We start from the raw sequence: 18,240 nt of genomic DNA on the forward strand, positions 1-18,240 counted from the left end.
GGTGACAGCAACCCTCATGCCCCCTATTACAGCCAACGGACAGTGAGTGTCCCCATGCTGAGAGGACCCACCTCCATCATGGGCAAGGTGTGGACAGCGACCCTCATCTCAGCCAAGGGACAGCAACCCACTTCCAGGCTGGACCATGAGGTGACAGTGATCCTCATCCTTCCACCTCGGCAAAGTGAGGGTGACCAACGTTCATGCTGGAGGAAACTCATTACTCCATGTCCCCAATGGACACGAGGTGACCAGGACCAAACCCGACTCCCTCCGTGTCCATGCAGGACCACGAGGAGGCAGTAAACTCACTACCCCATACCCCTACTGGACATCAGGTGATGCTGAGCCCCACTCCTGCACATCCGCCTCGGACCATGAGGTGGTGGTGACCCCAATTCCGTCACCAGACACTGCCCCACGTCCCCACCGGACCATGAGGTGGCAGTGACTCTCAGCAAAGACACGCTGACCCACGTCTGCTCCGGGCCACGAGCTGACAGTACACCCACCAGCTCACGTCCGCACTGAACGCCGAGTCCTCCACATCCACGCCGGGCCACGAGGCGACGGCGATCCCCGTCCCCACCGCACCTCGAGCCGACGGACCCCCGCCCTCCCACCCGCGGCCCCGCCGCAGCCCCTTACCTCCAGACCTGTCCCATCTGCAGCAGGTGGATGACGGACTGCCAGACCCAGACGGAGATCCTGCAGAGGCGCTGCGCCCCGGGGGTGGCGGTGCCGGCGGCTCCTCCTACCCCGCCGGGTCCCCCCCGGCGCCCGGCGGCCCCCATCATGGGCGGCCCGCGGCTGCTGAGGCCCTGCACGGCGCCCAGCCCTCCGCCCGTGTAGTCCTGCACGAACCAGCGGAAGCTGAGGATCTGCACCAGCACCGAGGGCAGCAGCACGAAGGCCAGCGTCAGGCCGCACCAGACGTAGTCCCGCCGCCCGTAGTGGTGCAGCGCCAGCCACAGGTCCGTGCCCACGTCCCCCAGCAGCACCAGCAGCGCCAGCACGATCCACAGGCAGTCCAGCCACGGCCGCTCGCCCGCCCCTCCGACCTCCGGCGCCCGCGGCGCTCCCTCGTCGGCGGGGCGCGGGGCCAGCGGCTCGGCGGCGGCGGCGGCGGCCGCCCGCCCGAAGAGGCTCCGCAGGCAGGCGCTCCGGCAGCCCCAGTAGCACGACGACGTGTTGCAGCAGTGGCAGATGTGCAAGGAGCTGCTGCCGCCCGGCTCCTCCGCGCCCTCCGCCGCCGCTGCCCCGACGCCGCCGCAGACGCCCGCCGCCGCCGCCGCCGCCGCCGCCTCGTCCAGGTTGTGCAGCTGGGCGAAGCCCACGCCGCCGCCGCCGCCATCCGACTTGGCCGCCATCTTGCCGCCGCCGCCGCCGCGTCTCCGGCCCCTTCGCCGGGCGCGCTCGCTCGCTCTGCCCCCCCCGTCCCCGCTCCCGGCGTCCCCCCACCCGCCGCCCGCCCGCCTGCTGCCTGCCCGCCCGCCGCCCGCCCGCCGCTTCCGGGGGCGGCGCTTCCCGGGCCGCGCAGCGCGGGTCGGGCCGCCTAGCGACCGAGCGGGGCAGCGCCGGGCCGGGCCGGGCCGCCGGGCGGGGGGAACGCGCCGGGCCCTGCGGCTGGGCCCTGCGCCGGGCTCGGCTGTCCCCTCACCCGGCTCTGGTGTTCGCCCGGACCTCCCGGTGCATTGTCATAGAGTCACAGAATCACGGATGGTTGGGTCGGAAGGGACCTTAAAGCCCACCCGGTCCCAAGCCCTGCCATGGGCTGGGTGCCCCCACCAGCTCAGGCTGCCCAGGGCCCATCCGTGGCCTTGGGCACCTCCAGGGATGGGGCACCCACAGCTCTGGGCAGCAGTGCCGGGGCATCACCGCCCTCTGGGTACAGGTTTTCATCCTGACATCGAACCTAAATCTTCTCTCTTTAAAGTCATTCTTCCTTGTCATATCGTCACACTGTGCAAAAAGTCGATCCCCTCCTGCCCGTGAGCTCCCTTCCCTTCAAATACTGGAAGCCACAGTCAGGTCTCCCCGGAGCTCAGCTCCTCAGCCTTTCTTCATCCTCTGAGGGTCTTCGTGGCTCTCGTCAGCCCTGCTCCAACAGCCCCAAATCATTCCTGTACTGCGGCCCCAGGCCTGGACACAGTACTCCAGATGGGGCCTCAGGAGGGCAGAGCGGAGCGGAACAATCCCCTCCCTGCCCCTCTGCCACCCCTCTGCTGATGCAGCGCAGGGTACTGTTGGCCTTTCAGGCTGTCAGCACACACTCACTGTCCAATTTCTTTTCCTCCAGGACCCCCAAGTCCTTCTCCACATCGTCCTCCTGACCCTTTCCTCATAAACACACAGGTGCCCCCCATCTTCCATCCCCCCCTTTTCTAGCTCCCTCTTTGGAGACGCTTAGCTCACCCACTCCGTTCTTAATGGGCCAGGCAGACTGCCCAGATCCTCTTGGTGGCCCCACAGAGGATTTGGGGTTTGTCTGGGGCTGAGCTGCTCCCCAGGCCCAAGCTTTGGACAGGGACCTGCTGGGGAGTCCAACTCCTTGTCCTTCCTCCCTTGGTTCCCTTTCTACCCATTTACGTTCGCTCACTGATCTCATCCACATTCTTTCCTGTCTTGTGCTGTCCTCTGTAGGTTATCATCTCATTCTGTTTTATTTTTCCCATTCAATAAGCATTCTCCTGCTCCAGCCCTGCTGCTCTCCTGTGGGCTCTTGCTTCTGCCTCTCTGTGTTTGATTTCTTTTCTTTTTTTACTGTGGCAAAATATCAGGGTAGATGGATTCAGGGCTGGAGAACTGGTGAAATAAAACAACGAGAAGGTGGAAAGGTGCACTAATGTAGATAAAAATACTTTTTCCAGCAATGAAAAGAGAAATAATTTGGGGAAGAGGGCTTGCATATACTAAACAAGCTGTCTGAAAAGGGTGTATTTGGCCTTTCCAAGTGATTTTCTGGGAGATGATAAGTATATATTACCTAAAATCGCTCTTCTCTTCAATGCTGCACTGAGGAATAAGGACTCTCTGCCCTGTGTTCCTGAGTGATGAGTGTCTGTGCTTTGCTTAAACTTCTGATTTGCAGTGCAGTGAGATATAAATGGGAGCATTCCTCATCTCTGCCAGCTTTTCCATCTAGCAAATTTGCTACATATGATTTCAAAACAAAACAAGGACAGCACAAAAGTCATTAAACTATTTAGCCTTATTTAAATAGGAGTGTAGGTGCACGTTGAGCTTTGTGAACCAATAAGGCGACGGAAGACTCATCTGTTTTGATACAGAAACAGCCCAAAATTGTGCAGTGAGACATACGGGTGGGAGAAGGCAGCAGTTGGGGATTATAGCATTGGCACGCTAAATGAGAAAAGCAATTGCTTGGGTGATATGTGACATGAGCTAATACTCTGCTGAGACTGCCTCTGCATTTCTCGGTGCAGTTGTGACCAGCTGTGTCCAGGAAGGGTGAAGTCAGGCTGGATGCGTGTAGGGAGGAGCCAGGTGCTGATCAGAGATCGGCGCGTTCCTTCTCCTGCAGGCTGAAAGAATTCGCCTCGTTCACTTCAGCCAAAATGAGAATGGAGGGGGAGTATGTTTTATGTCCGTAAGTACATCCTGGAAAGCAGGTGGGAAGGGTGTGACGCTGAGGGGCAGCAGTAGAAGAGCAAAGGAGTAGGAGCCAGTCGTATATCTAGTCTAGAAACCATAAGATCTTTCCAGTCGGAGAGAAAAAACAAGTAGTTGACATTAACACATTGCTTTGCAGTTTTACAGAGGAAATCACATACCAGTGTGAAAAAAAGAAACAGTTGGGATGAGAGACCTTGAAAGGTTTTCCTGCCCGGATCATCTGTCCTTGGAAAGATCTTGTCCATTCTGATGCGTGGTACGCTGCGCTCCTTCCTGCATCAGGAGATGAGTCATGGCTACATGACTCTGTGGGTGGCCAGAAGTGATATCTCCACCGCTTACATCTTAATTCCTGATCATCCCATGATGTTCTCCAGCTTCAGCTCACCCACTTATCCCACAGCAGAAGCACAGCTGTGCTCAGAGCACTCCATACCCCCTCCTGCCCCTGGTACTTGCGGTCGCCATTGGATCACGGCTTCAGCCAAGAATATGGAGAGGATGCTTCATCCCTTCTGCTGGGCTGCAGCCCTGTGTGATTATAGCACTGGCCCTTACAGAGAGCCAAAGAAGCACAGAATCATTTGAGTTGGAAGGGACCAACTGAGCGGTGACCCTCCATCACGCTGGAGGCGCTTGTGGCCAGAGGTCTGAGTCAACTCTGGACGGCCCTTAGATCTGCAAGTATTTATAAAACATGTTTAGCAAGGGGTTTTCTCTTGCAGCAGTCAAAGCTGATCTGTCTAATCCTTGCGTTTCATGTTGAATTCTGCTTTTCAGAAGCAGCAGCGAGACACCAGAAAGAAGAGGCACGTTTGGTGCTCCGGCAGTGCCCAGCAAAGCACGGCATGGAATGGTGCCCTTCTCTTGCTGGTTGGTTAAAGGCTTTTTTTGTCTCAATCGATACACTAATTGAGTTGTGTGGTCTTCCATCTTCCAGGCATTTATTCAGATCAGGGGAACAAACACTATATATAGAGAGGTATGTAAGCCAGAATCAGAGTTGTGTAAATCTGGAACTACCTCATTTAAATAACTGGAGGATCCAGCTGAGTATCTGGTGAATGTGGAGTACTCTGCTACCAGCCCTGGATAATTACAATTAATAGGGATTTACTTTAAGCAAAGTAGGTCAGAAAAATGACATTTTATTGTGTCATTAGTTTCCATCAATTACTTCCATGTTGTTTGCTCAGTTCCCAACTCAAACGAGTGTGGGCTAACTGACAGCCTTGCAAGCTCAACTTGGTATTGTCTCTAAAAATCAAACTGCATTATTTCTGCCTCATGCATCATCACTAACAATAAGGCATCCACTGTTGGAATATAGCAGGTGGCTTTGTTATTCATGCATGAGGCAGAGAAGACTCCGGCTTCTTTTGTCACGATGCTAAGGTCTCTGCAGTGCTAAAAGTTGGGTATGTTGGTAAACTTAATAGCTAATGTGTGAGCCTGACAGGAGGAGGCACCTGGGTCCAATCCAATCAAGTGTTATCAGTGACTATCTATAATGATGTGTTAATGATCAACTGGATGTGGTGTGTCCTCATATCTGGACCAAGTGTTTGACGTCTATGATTCCATACGCAATGGAGTAGTTTTCAGTCATGCAGTCATAGAGTCATTAATGTTGGAAAAGACCACTAAGATCACCCATCCAACCCCAGCCCACCCTCACCATGCCCACTGCCCACATCCCTCAGTGCCACGTCTCCAGACTGAACACCTCCATGGACGGTGACTCCCTCACCTCCCTGGGCAGCTGTGCCACTGCAGCACTGCTCTTTTGGAGAAGAAATTGTTCCTAATATCCAACCTGAACCTCCCCTGGCACAATGTTTTACCCCTTCCTGGAAGTATGTTAGAACTAAAGAATATGTTCATGCTGCAGTGGTCCAGCTAAGGGTGGGTCCTTCTGCAAAGTAAATATCCATGCGACCCTCCCTGGTTTCATGAGCTGAGGTTTTAGCAGGATGAAAGCTATCACAGAGGACAGCAACCTAAGCAAGAGGTTGTTCCTTAAACATGGAGTCCTCTTTCTGGCTGTGTTTTTATGAAGATGAAATGCTATACCCTAGATACACCGCTATACCCTAGAGAGGTTGTGAAGGCCAAATTATGTCCCAGAAATATGTTTTGCCGTTACACAACAAAAGACAGATAATATTTCTCTACTAAATATGTAATTACAGGAATCCCATACTTTCCTCTATTGGACAGTGATATTTTATTTAAACCTCTTTACACCTCCTGACAGATTTAATAACTGGAATGGTCCTGGGAAAGTTAGAAAACTTCACAGCTCCCATTATCTAGATCTTACCTGCGGTGACATGGTTTATTCAGCTCTTCTCAGGCTTCCTTTAATCTCCTGAGAGCTGCAACTGTGTTCATTTATTACAGCGCATCAAAAGGAACCTGTCTCTCTGCTTTCAGAAAAGTGCCTTTACGGGGACACCTTTTAGATGCAATCAGCTAACCTGGTGACATCGGATGTGTGATCGTAGGGCCTCCTGGGGACTGGTCTGTGCAGAAGAAGGTGACTGCAAGAAGCTTTCTGACCTGCCTGCCTTTTCTTTCTATAGTCTTGTTAAACCAAGCACAGGCTAATCCCTCAGCTGTGCTCTTTAGAGGTACTGGCTACCTGGCAGAAAGGAGCAACCTGACTTCATCAGGCAGAAGAGGTGATGAGTGGTGCAGGGAAGTGTGTTTTTCCCCTCAGAAGAGCATTAACAGCTAAGACCTCCAGTCCGATGGACTTGCTTGGTGCTCTTCCAAGCTGAGATTTAGGAAAAGCAACTACACAGCATTTCCTACTTCCCCCCATGGGACCCCAGTGATTTAATTGGCTATGAAGGGCAGGGATGTATCTCATACAGTAGCTGGATGCTATTGTCAGTGTGCCACACTGCTTCTTGGAGCTCAGTGAAGAGAGAAGTTATCAAGCAATGCTTCCTCTTCTGAACTGAGCACATGGGTCACTCTGCCCACAGGAATTGCACGTGGCAGGTAGCTTTTTGTTCTTCTAGGTAACTGGGAAAGCCAATGTGTCACTCTGGGCCGTGAGAGCAAGTGGAGCTGGAATTCACACCTTAACTAAGGTGATGTATATTCCTCGTAGCACAAATCCCTTTCCACATAAACACACTGGTGTTATAATACGTGAAAGCTCTGTAACCTCATCCAAACCCACGCATGTAACAGGATAACGTATTTTCTATAATTAATGCTTGCCACTACAGATTTCTTAATTTAATTCATGACCTCTTCTACCATGCCAAATAAAGACAGAATATCGCATTAATCTCAACCTGCCTGGGTTTCCTTTGGAAAATAAGAGAATGGTTGCTGGCTGTAGCAGCTCTGTTAACTTCAATCTCCCATCTCCTTTTTCCTGAAACATCAGCCCACTCATTGCTCCTCTGTGGTGTGGGCTTCTCAGTCCTTCCTTCAGTCATGGCTCTGCAGAGAAACCATCTTCCCCACTGAATTCCCACTGATCTTGTGAGATGTCGCAGCAGTTTGTGTTGGTTGCATCTTTGCAGCCCTTCTCTTTTCGTGATGAACCTTGCAGGGTATTTCAATTACATGCCCTTTTGTTCTCAGTAAATCCTCAACTCCACTGCAACCACCATCTCTACCACTTTGGTCCTGAACACAATGCCTCCGTCTGGTAGAGCTCGTGTTCTGTGTCAGTGGGAGCTGGATTTAGCTCTAAACCAAGATACCTAATTGTACATGTCCATAGGTGGGTTGGATACCTGAGTTCTGTAGTCAAGAAGGATCTTATCAATGGCTCTGTGCAGTTGACCACATGTAGACGTCTAGTGCCATTTGTAAGGCCCTAGGATATCTCACCAGGCCTCCAGCTGATGCTCCAAATGGGCTTCGATCTTTCATACCTCCAGTGTCATACCTGTCAGCTGGATCAGGATGTCCAAGCCATCTTGGGGCACTTTAAATAGCATTAGACATTGGGAAACTGCATCTAAACCAGAGTATTTTGCCATTAATTTTGGTAGGAGCAGGGTTAGGCCACCAGTGCACATCCGCATTTCCTATTACTTATATTGGTTCTAGGCACGGGTAAGATCAGCAGCTTAGCAGCAGCAGAAGTAACAAGCTGGCATCACCATTTCCCTTTCTATGTTTTTAATGCTTTAAATTAATTTGACTATGCACAGGTCATTTAATATCTCAGGGGACAGATGAGGTTTGCCCAGGTTTGAAATAGATGCTTAAGGTCTCACTTCTATGACGAAAATGATCATGTGGCTATTCCACACAGTGCCTAAAAATTAAGTAGTGCTATTCTGAAGTCTCAGTGCAGGCACACACTGTGCTTTCTAACATGGGCACATCACCAGCGTCTCCAGCTTTGGCAAACGCTCCTATCATTTCTTCCATCTGCCAGCAGACACAATATTTCTGAATCTGTTAATTAAAGAACTGAAGTTTTGCCCTAAGATACTAGAGTAACTGGTTCTGTTTTCTACAGCAAAACTAATGCTTGCCTTGTCCATAATTACCTAAATTGCTGAGAAAAAAATTATTCAGCTTTCATGTTGATTCACTTTTGTAATTTCATTGCTGAGGCTAAGTGTGGCACCATATAAATTATCCCCTACTCTCATTTTACTCAAGACATGTTATTTGCTAACAAAGATTCAATAAGGAAAAATGGGAAGGTGACGACTACCTCCTTCATCAATGCAAATGACAATAATCTCCTCTCCTTCGCCACGTGAAAATAAACATTGAATCATCCCAGATGGAAATACCCTTCTGCATTTAGACGTACAGATATGGGAAGGGAACACCTGCTCTCATTTGTGTAGTTGTAACATTCAAGTTTGGCAAGCGACTCCGTGGACTGTAGGTGATGTAAGCCCGGTCTGAAATGTGGTCTCCCTGGAGCCTTCTCTTCTCCAAGCTAAACAAGCCGAGTTCCCTCAACCTTTCCTCATAGGAGAAGTTCCTCCACATTGGGGAGGTGTGAGAGTCCAGCTACAGTGTAAAACTTCTGCGGAGAGCTGAGTGTTTTTGCAAACTTGATCAGAATCTGCAAAACATTAACAGGTTAAGGACGAAACATTGTCCTTAACCCAGCAGAGCAGAGGGGAAATTCCTAGAAACTCTGACCAGCATCTTTTGCCATGAGCAACTCAAAAGTAACGGCAAGGAATAACAACTTGCTTGTTCTCAGAGATCGTGTCTGTCTCAGTATGGCAAACAGTTAACCTTAACTTGGAGTTTTCATAGAATAGAACAGAATCATAGAATTGTAGAATCATTCATGCTGGAAAAGACCTCTACGATCACCCAGCCCAATCCCAGCTCACCCCACCATGCAGCCCACTGTGTCCCTCAGTGCCACATCCCCTGGTTCTGGAACACCTCCGTGGACGGTGACCCCACCACCTCCCTGGGCAGCTGTGCCACTGCAGCACTGCTCCTTCTGGGGAGAAATTGTTCCTTATATCCAACCTGACTTTTTACAAGACTGTTTACAGACTGCAGAGTATCTGATTTTGTGGGCAGGTTCATAAAACCCAGAGAGGCCAGAGGAAGGTCCTGGTACTGTTGGGTGGGCAGAATTGTTGTTGTATGCTCTTGTTATCAACAAGGACAGAACCAGCACCTCCTTCTGCACTTTCCCCATTCCTACTGGTTTCCAGCCCCATTGCAACTCGCTAAGTGGGTAAGCATGGGTAAAACATGCCCACAGCTGCATGGACCTTGCATGGAAAGCAAGAGCAAACCACCCCAAAGGTGACCTTTCTCACTCCCCTGGCTTCTCCTCCGTTCACTTCTTTTGGATCCTCTCGTGGTTTGAGCCATTCTTCTCTAAGTGAGGATGTTTAGATGCTCGCTTTCTCATCAGCTGCAATTACAGTCTTTTCCAGTATCTTCTGCTGCCAAATTGAAGGGAGGAAAAGAGAAAGGTTTTTAAAAAGGAGAGGGAGGCTAATGCTTGAAAAGACATATGTGTTTAGTGTTGTTGGCAGATTTGTAAACTTATTAGTGCCTCCACACACCATGTAATTAAGATCTACTGGTAATTAGTCAATAGTTAAAAACAGGGGTTGGTATTGTGCTGCTGAAAACGCCTACAAAATAATATGTTCTTTGCACTCAAGATGCAGTTAGTGTCTTTAAAAAATGCTAATTTAAAAAGTATACATTTGTTTCAGAGCCAGATTTTTAGCAAAGTCGAGTTCAGCGTGTCTGTGTGTCTGCATGCATGTGTTCAACCTATTTATCTTTGTGCATTTATGCGTGTTTTTGTGATGTCCAAAGAGACTGACTGCGTATTTTGTCTCGGATACAAACGTTGAGCTGTAAAACTGCAGAATCGACACAACCATGGAGGCAACGGGAGCTTTTCTCATTTGTAGATTTCCATCAAAATAAACCTGCTCATCAAAGGAAATTGTTCAGAAATCCATGGGAATGGCAGATGTGCAGCACCATGGGGCAGATGTCTGATGTTTGGAGAGTCGTGCATGTATTTTCTAAATATTCAGGGATTACCCCAGTCTATGGATATAATCCGTTTGTAACCTGAAATGTTAAAGGCAATGGAAAAGCTCTAATGCCTTGTAGCAAATGTTTGGCCAAGCTGCCCCATAAGAACAGGCATCGCCATGCACGTTTGAAGCCATTTGTCCTCACTCTATGAAACAAGACCCCATATAGTTGCTGTGACTTTTAGCTTTCCCAACTCCTGCTTTATCTTGTGGTCCAGAGCCGTGTGAGTCGCTGGGTGATGCTCTGAAAGGACGTCTCATTTGGCTGTCATGAGCAATCTGTGGTGATTTGTTGTGCAGACAGACATTTGTCTCAAGTAATCCACGGGGTTTATTTTGATTGCTTGAGAGATCCAAGGAGCGTATAGTCGACTCAAGGGGGGATTCATTTATTATGCTCCCAAACCATTCCTAAATCTTTCCTTATGTCACGTCAGTGGATTTGGCAGGCCACCTTCACCCAGAAGTAATGCGCTGATGGAGGAAACTTACTCTTGCCAAGCAGAGTTAGTTGCTCTGTTTATAGACCTGTTCCTGAAGTACCAGTGGTGAATGAGATCCCGTGGCAGGAAATAAACAGGACTTTGCTTTGTACCCATGAGAGAAGCATCTTCTCTTGGTCTTGGGAAAGAAACCAACCTTACTCCAGCTCCAGAATGAATCAGAAAAGATCAAGACTGGAGATTCCTACCAAGGGCCAACAAACTTATCTCACGGGTTGTTTGTGATTTGAGCATCCATTAGTGACTGTAAAGCCCTCTGAGGATGTACGTATGCATATTTGTGATGTTGTATGTTTTTAAACAGAAAATTCATTTTAAGAGTGAATTAGATAATTTTATAGCATTATGTATTACATTCTGGTGTGGATTTTTTTTTTTTATTAATTTTTAATTGGAGAGCACATAACCAATGACTCTTACATGGCAGATTCTTTTTCCTGTGATCACCCCCTCATCAGAAAACACTGCCTTAGTAGTAAAAGAGCAGCATGGCAGGGGGGCAATGCAGCAGACGAGCTCATACACAGAATTGGCTGTATTGTGTAGTGGCCACACAGAGCAACCAGCAGGGACCCTACAGATTGCCTCTCATCTGCAGTCTTTACTGGGAGAAGACACTAATAGGACATCTAGGTCAAGCAGAAATTGGCCAAGGGATGAAGGAGTCCCTGGGAGTGAGAGAGAAGATAAGGACACGGAAAGCCAGCAGTGCAGCACAGACTGCAAAATCCTGGAGGACCTGAGGAGGGTGAGTAGAAGCCAACTTCACCACCTCTTTCAGAATGAGATCAAGCAAGAAGAGCCTATTGCAAGCAAATGACAACAGATTCAAGGAATTCACTGACCTGAACATGGCTAGAAAGTGGGAAATTAGCAGGGATACGTATCATATGAGAAAGTATTATGTGAATTCTTGGTTTGAACAAGTCCACCTGCTCTCAGTGTGGAATTCTCCCAGTGGGATGCATGCTGCAAATTCTTCACTTTGACTTGCCGTGAGATGAGGTTGGAGCGGACCCCACGTCTTGGCAATGTACAGTCCACTGGTGTTTGCTTCACGTTGACATCTTTTCTTCTTAGTTAGAAGTTCTGTTTTGAAAGGCAGTTCTGATGACTCTGATTTACAATGACAGCAGCTTCAGTGGCATTTAAAGAGACTGGAAGGAAGAAATAAATAAGCGTGAAGATTCCTTAATAAAGCACTGGGAAGAGCATCAAGGCTCTCGTATCAATCATTCTTTCCACATAGTTCCTGAATACTAAGCTGGGCATGGGATTCTGCCTCACCTTGTTTTAGCTATCTGAAAGCTAGATAATGTGCTTAAGCTGTTCTTTCAGAATCCTTCCATAGGATTCTTGCAGGGGATGCCAGCACATCCAGAAGGCAGTTTCTCTCCCCGGTGTAGCCATACAACTTGTGAGGAGAAGAACTGGCTCTGGAGATGTCTGTCCTCTTTCTGCTGACTGTGGTGAGTGCAGAGCAATGCACAAGAAGTCTATTCTATGGCTGAAGCTAAGCAAGAAGAATGCAGACAAGCAAAGCCATGCTCAGAGGTAGAGCTTGCCCCCAGCATCTCTCAATGCTTTGGTTGGGCAACACTTTGGGTCTTGTTTCTTGGGTTGCCAGAGTGTGAGAGCCACAGAAGCTGTGCTTGGTCTTTGGACAACGTGAGCGAGTCCCATGAAGTGCTTCTTGCTTCATCCCCTTGGGAAAACCGGCCTCCAACAGAAGGAAAGCTGAGGATGTCAAGCAAAGCAGGAGAGAAAGGACCCATCAAAGAAAAGAGTGAGGAACTCAGTTATCTGCTAGCTAGGCTGATAGAAAGGGGCAGGGGGGATTCTACAGCACAAATGCTCAGGTTGAATCTCTGAGAGGATAACAAGCTCTGGCATTTTTAGGGCAGAATGGAAAAAAAGAAAAAGAAGCTGAAACAGCAGCAAACAACAACTCTTGATCTAAATCTTACAGATCACTGTGCTTGCAATAAATCCGATGGGGTAACCGTCCAGGAATGGACTGCAAAACAGGGCCTCTTGAGTGAGACCTACCTTGACCCAAAAAGTTCTTTATCGTCCTTCTTGGTTCAGAGCAGCCTTGCCTAGTCAATTCTCAGCCCCTTTGGTATTTCCCTTAAAGGGAGGAAAGAATTTCTATTCCTCTGAGATAAAAAGAAAGACTTAAATCATAGATCTGAACACAAAGAGTTGTGCTGCTTGGGACAGGTCAGAATATCCCAACAAGAAAGCTCTGTTAGAGTAAGTGCTTCCTTCATGATGAATGGCATCACGCTTTCAAGTAACCACCCCCCACTGCTTCGCAAGGTGCTGGAAAGACGCAGTGTGCCTCTTGTGCTAGCTACTCATTAATTAATATTCCAGAGAGAAGTCACCGGTTCCACTTGCATGAGCAAGCTCCTGTGCTGCATCTCACGGCTGCCAGGAGGTCTTGGTGCAAGATGGCGGCTGGGCTGCAGGAAAGCAAAATCTTGCTGCTTGGGAACTGTGGTGGTGTCACAGCAGACTCCATCCATTGCCCCGTGTTTCTCTTGGGGAGTGTGAGTAATACTTCAGGAGAGATCTCAGTGCATTCGGTCCCAGGATGCGCACTATCCATCCCTGTTGTTCATTCATTCAGGCTGTGCCTGCGTTGGCCTCTGGGTTCCCATCCTCTGGATATGTATTGATGGGGCATAGGGGCTGCATCGACTCTGGTTCTTCCATTCAAAACACGTGAACTAGAGCTTGGATCTCAGAAGCTGAGTGTGAAAACTCTGTCACACACTCCCTCTGGGGCATCAACACTGGGAAATGGAGTTCCCATGTTCTCCTACCCAGCTCATTCCTGGTGTCTGCTGTGGACCGACCTCTTGAATCATAGAATCACGGAATGGCTTGGGTTGGAAGGGACCTCAGAGATCATCCAGTTCCAACCCCATGGTGTGGGCACAGTTGCCAGCCACTAAATCACCAGATCAGGCTGCCCAGAGAAGAGTGCAAGGAGTGCAAGGTCTTGAGATCTGATGTTCTCAAGATATTCCCTTCTCACTCACTGGGATGAGATAGATCCATCTAAAGCTTCCTTGATCAAATTCACTTTGTTACTCATCATTCAGAAATCATTATTGAATACTCCATGGCTTCCCACCCATTTTCCAGGACCCATCCCTTTTTCTTCAGGGGGGCTTTGATATGTCAGCAAATAAACTAGCACCAGGGGTAGGTTGTTGAGCTGAATAGGGCCCTAGGAGCAGAAAACATTGGTGAATATCAAAGCTGCTAGCACTGCAGCAAAGCTCATTTTCTCTACAGCCATGTGTACGTTAACCCAGTGCTTGGCGAGTTGCGAATCCAAGGGCACTCAGCAGTGTGAAGGCAATGTAACAGTCTGGCAGTTAGTCCCCCAGTGGGAATTCCATGCCCGGATCCTGTTGACCCCGCTACATCAGGGAGCTGCAATCATGACTGGACGTGATACCTCCATTTTCAGGTGCAATTGCTCTTTCAGCTATTTGCCTTCCAAAATCACTCGTTACTGCTATGATGGGAGTAGTTTCCTGGTGGTGATTTTCAGTAGAATATTTCACAGCTGTGGGCTTGCTGGGAAACATCCATTTCTGCTCCAGTCTCTCCTGACCCACAGGAGTTATAGTCTTTAGCAGCCTCCTGATACTGAGCTTTGATCCTGCAGTCTCTGACTTTTAGGTTTGAAGAGCACTAACTGAGCATCCTCTGAACCTGACACAGTGGATGTCTGGCCTTCACACTGCTGGATAATGCCATTTTCTCCAAGATGCTCCTTGTCTGTGCCATCTTCTTATCTCCAAACTTCCCAGCTCTGCAGTGCCTTGTTCACATTGAGATGCCAAAGAGTTTTCTTATTGCCACGTCACTTTCTTTTACTTTTCCCTCACATGCCGTGGGAATGTTAGAGAATTTTAGTTGTGATAGGTCTTCAAATCTCCAAGAGCAAGTCCCATAAATACACATTTTGGCTCCCCAGTTTTTGACTCCCAGCATGATTCCCACCATGGTGTTGTGTTTCTTCTCTGGTTTTTCATTCATGTGAATCCCAATGGCTTGTCCTAGGAGGGAGTTTCAGTGATACATCTTCCACTGAGCACTGAGGAGCTCATCCAACCACCATCCTCATCCTTGAACTGGGCCAAGTGCCACCTGCAGTCTCCAAGGATATTTCAGACTCCATTGCATATGTGCCCTCTGGTCCTTTCTTGATGTTTCAGACTACTATTTGATGTTCAGACTATCTCCTGAACTGCATATATCTCCAAATGTGGCAGCAAAATGGCTCACTGTAGCACATTAATTGCACACTTCGCCTTTCGTGATCTCCCCAGGTCTTGCACAGGAATTGCCATAGCCAGTTAGATCACTGGCTCATCAAATCCTGCTTCCCGCCTCCAGCAATGGCCAAAACCTGAGGCTTCAGAGGTTACCTCCACAGCACTCCAAGCTAATGGCTCAGTTCTGGATGCATGGGTGGAAAACCTCTTTCCTGGCTGCTGCAGAAGATCCACTTATGCTCTGAAGCATGAGATTTGATTACCTTTATTACAGGATCTTCCCGTGCAGAGCTACAAATGTTCATGGTCATGCAATTATCCAGGTGACTCCGTGACCTTTTTGGCAGTGAAGTCCATGAAGACATGTCCATGAAGACAATGGTGGAACTTCTGATTTGCTATACCTCTGCTGAACTTTACCTTCACCGATTGCCAAGTGATGCTCAGGGCTTACATTGCACATAGCAAGGTAAAAGGGAAATGTTATTTATTTTTACATTAGTAAGCAGAATCGTTGAATCATTTGAGCTGGAAAAGACCCTTAAAGGCCATCTGTCCCACTCCCTGCACTGAACAGGGACACCCACAGCTCCATCAGTGCTCAGAGCCCATCCAGCCTGACCTTGGCTGTCTGCAGGGATGGGTCACCGCTGCCTCTCTGGGCAACCTGTGCCAGTGCCTCACTACCATTATTAAGTTCTCAAAATCTACTTCTGCCTTCATTAAACACATATTTGTGCTGTTCTTCAGGCTTTTCCAGTGCCCTGGATCAGAGGTGGATGTCCTCTATGATATACTCAGTACATGCTGGATGAAGATCTCAGGTACGTCTGGGAAAAGAGCACAACTATCATTCATATACAAGAGGGAAGTTCTTTGCAAGGGCCAACAACACCTGAGACCCTGAATATGGAAGATGAGGAGTGCACCCAGTTAAACTTTCAAGGAAAATGTATGGACAAGAAGAAGTTCAGTGATTCAGAGCATTATTTACCCAGCGATTTCACTCCACAGTGAAAGCAGCAGAAGCAACAGGAGGAACCACTATTCAGGGAGAAGTTAGAAATGTTGGTTATAAGCACAGAGTCACACAAAGAAAAGCATTTAGCTTTCCTTCACACCCATGCTGCAGCGGCCTCGAGTGCAAGGAGCCGTAAAAGTGAGTAAAGCAAGAGACTCAAGAGTGAATTGCTCAAGTGAAAGGAAGCTGGAATGAAATGCCAGCCATCTCCATCAGCCCCACACTCAGCGCTGCTCAGAAATGCCTGATGCTTTCTGACTGGGTTGTCAGGGCTGGAGTAATTACCCAGTTGCAGTGTTTTCTATTTTACAGCAGAAAGGAGGTTCTTTTCTTTGCCACAGTTACAGTTTTACCTCGTGTTTTATGAGCTGACGAGGTCAACACAAGCCTTTGCTATATGGTCCTTCTGACCTTGTTTTTGGCCCTTCAGGACCTCCTGTCCTGGTCATAATGCCTCATGGCCACTGTTCTGCTTGACTGTACTTGAAGCTAAATTCCCTCAAGCTGCTATCAATAGCTAGAAATTAAACAGTTTTGGACACAGACAGTCATACCCGGTGCTAAAAAGTCAGTTTAAACCCAGGCCAAGCGGTGACCCAGACCATTCTGGGAAGCTGAGGAGCTAGCAGAAATCAGGAGCCATTCCCCATAGAGCATCTGCAAGGACCACCCTGTTTTGAAGGCTGAGAGAGTTTAAAAGCATGCATGTGGCCAGAAACACGCTCCAAATGATCTCAGGGTTAGTGGCATGGCTACTATTTTGGGTTTACTTCGTTTTTACCAGGCTGGATATAGCCCTCCAAAAGGAGATCTGTCTCCAATATATGGTTAGGAGGCCTGAAAGCCCTCTCCAGGCAGGACATGGGGGCTGAGCTGTGAACCCAATGGCAGCTGGTCCAAGTCATGCTCATTCCTCCCCCCACTTCTGTCCATCTCAAGCATCTACCTGAACCTTCCCTGTGCAAAGTCCTAAGACGTTTGTGAAGCCATCACATACCCTTGGTTACCCAGACGTCCCCCTTTCTGGTCTTTGGCCTCATTTTTTACCTCCAGCACATCTATTAGTAGAGAGTTATGTTTCCCTTGCTCTTATTTCCTACATCAGGTCTAAGTCTTAAGTCTTAAGTTCCAGATCCAGCTTAGCTTGTATTAATATTCTAACTCTCTCTCCTTATTCTCTGCATTTCACCACCCAATGTTATTGCCTCCAGCCTTTCCCTTACTCCTGTTTCCCTATCTCCTGCCAAGTGATGGCCCTTGGAATCCCTTCCATTGCACCCCTCCTGTATTTCCTGGCCATCCCTGCCTTCTTCACCTCTTCTTTATGTGACTGTGCTTTGTCCTCCCGGCTCACCTGCTCTTGCCCAGACTTTGCAGTGCAACGAGTGATGGAAGCTGAGGGGCTGAGCCCCACCACTACTATTTGGCAGACTGCAACCCCCTGGGACTCTCCGCAGAAGTGGGGGGGCCACACATTCTAGCTGAAAAGCAGAACACATTTCCTGCCAATACATCACCTTGCCATAACCCTCACTTTCACCTTCCTGTGCAGCTTGTGATTGCTTCCTTCCTACCAGGCCTCACTCTCCCAAAGGGGATCACAGCCACCAGCCCCTGTGGCACTCCAAAATCCAACAGTCCTAATCCATTCCCTGTTCCTCCGTTCCAACCCCTTCCCCCCCAGCACACACTCTCCTTCTCTAATCCTCAAGGAGCCACGGCTTAGGAGCCATAGCTTAGCATCACATGATGTGCGCGTCCCGTTGTTCCGCACTAATAGCATAAGCCCTGCATGAATCCCCTCGATTTTAGGGCATGGATTGTTACTGGAATTCCTTGCTTTGTTTTCAGTGCTCTCGGTTCTGTACTGGATCTTTTCCATTACTAATTTGCTGGAAAGTCAGAGCACGGCGAGATGTATCATTGTTTAGATCTTGGAGACAACATTCGGTTTCACTGTAGATAACAAAGCAGGGATGCAGCAGAGGGGGAGTGGTTTATATCATGCAAATGGGAGGCAATATTTGGGAAACAGGTTAAAGTCATCAAGCTAACAAGATCCTTTAGTAAAAAATCCCAACGCTTGCTGCCTTGCCCAGACATTCCTAGCATCTGTCAGCTTGATTCTGCCAAACAAACTGCTGTAAGGATTTGGGTTGGGGGCACTCTCACTTTATTTGCATTTGATGCTTCTCAGGGGCTGGGCTGAAGATCTTGGCTTGGACTGAGATGGCAGGAGAAGTCAAGCA

General features: G+C 48.7%; 1 protein-coding gene across 2 annotated transcripts in view; it reads right to left on the reverse strand.

Annotated features, from left to right (window-relative positions):
• Positions 1-1,427, reverse strand: part of XKR6 (XK related 6) — a 188,446-nt gene extending 187,019 nt beyond the window's left edge. For both annotated transcript variants that reach the window (XR_003074467.3, XM_015285178.4), the window contains exon 1: positions 649-1,427. Coding sequence is in view for 1 of the 2 variants with exons in the window: in XM_015285178.4 (XP_015140664.2) it covers positions 649-1,370 (722 nt within the window). In the remaining variant the exon portion in view is untranslated. The remainder of the gene's footprint in view (positions 1-648) is intronic.
• Positions 1,428-18,240: the final 16,813 nt, after the last annotated feature.

Source organism: Gallus gallus, chromosome 3 (assembly GCF_016699485.2).
Source record: "Gallus gallus isolate bGalGal1 chromosome 3, bGalGal1.mat.broiler.GRCg7b, whole genome shotgun sequence".
In the NCBI taxonomy this organism is placed as follows: Eukaryota; Metazoa; Chordata; class Aves; order Galliformes; family Phasianidae; genus Gallus; species Gallus gallus.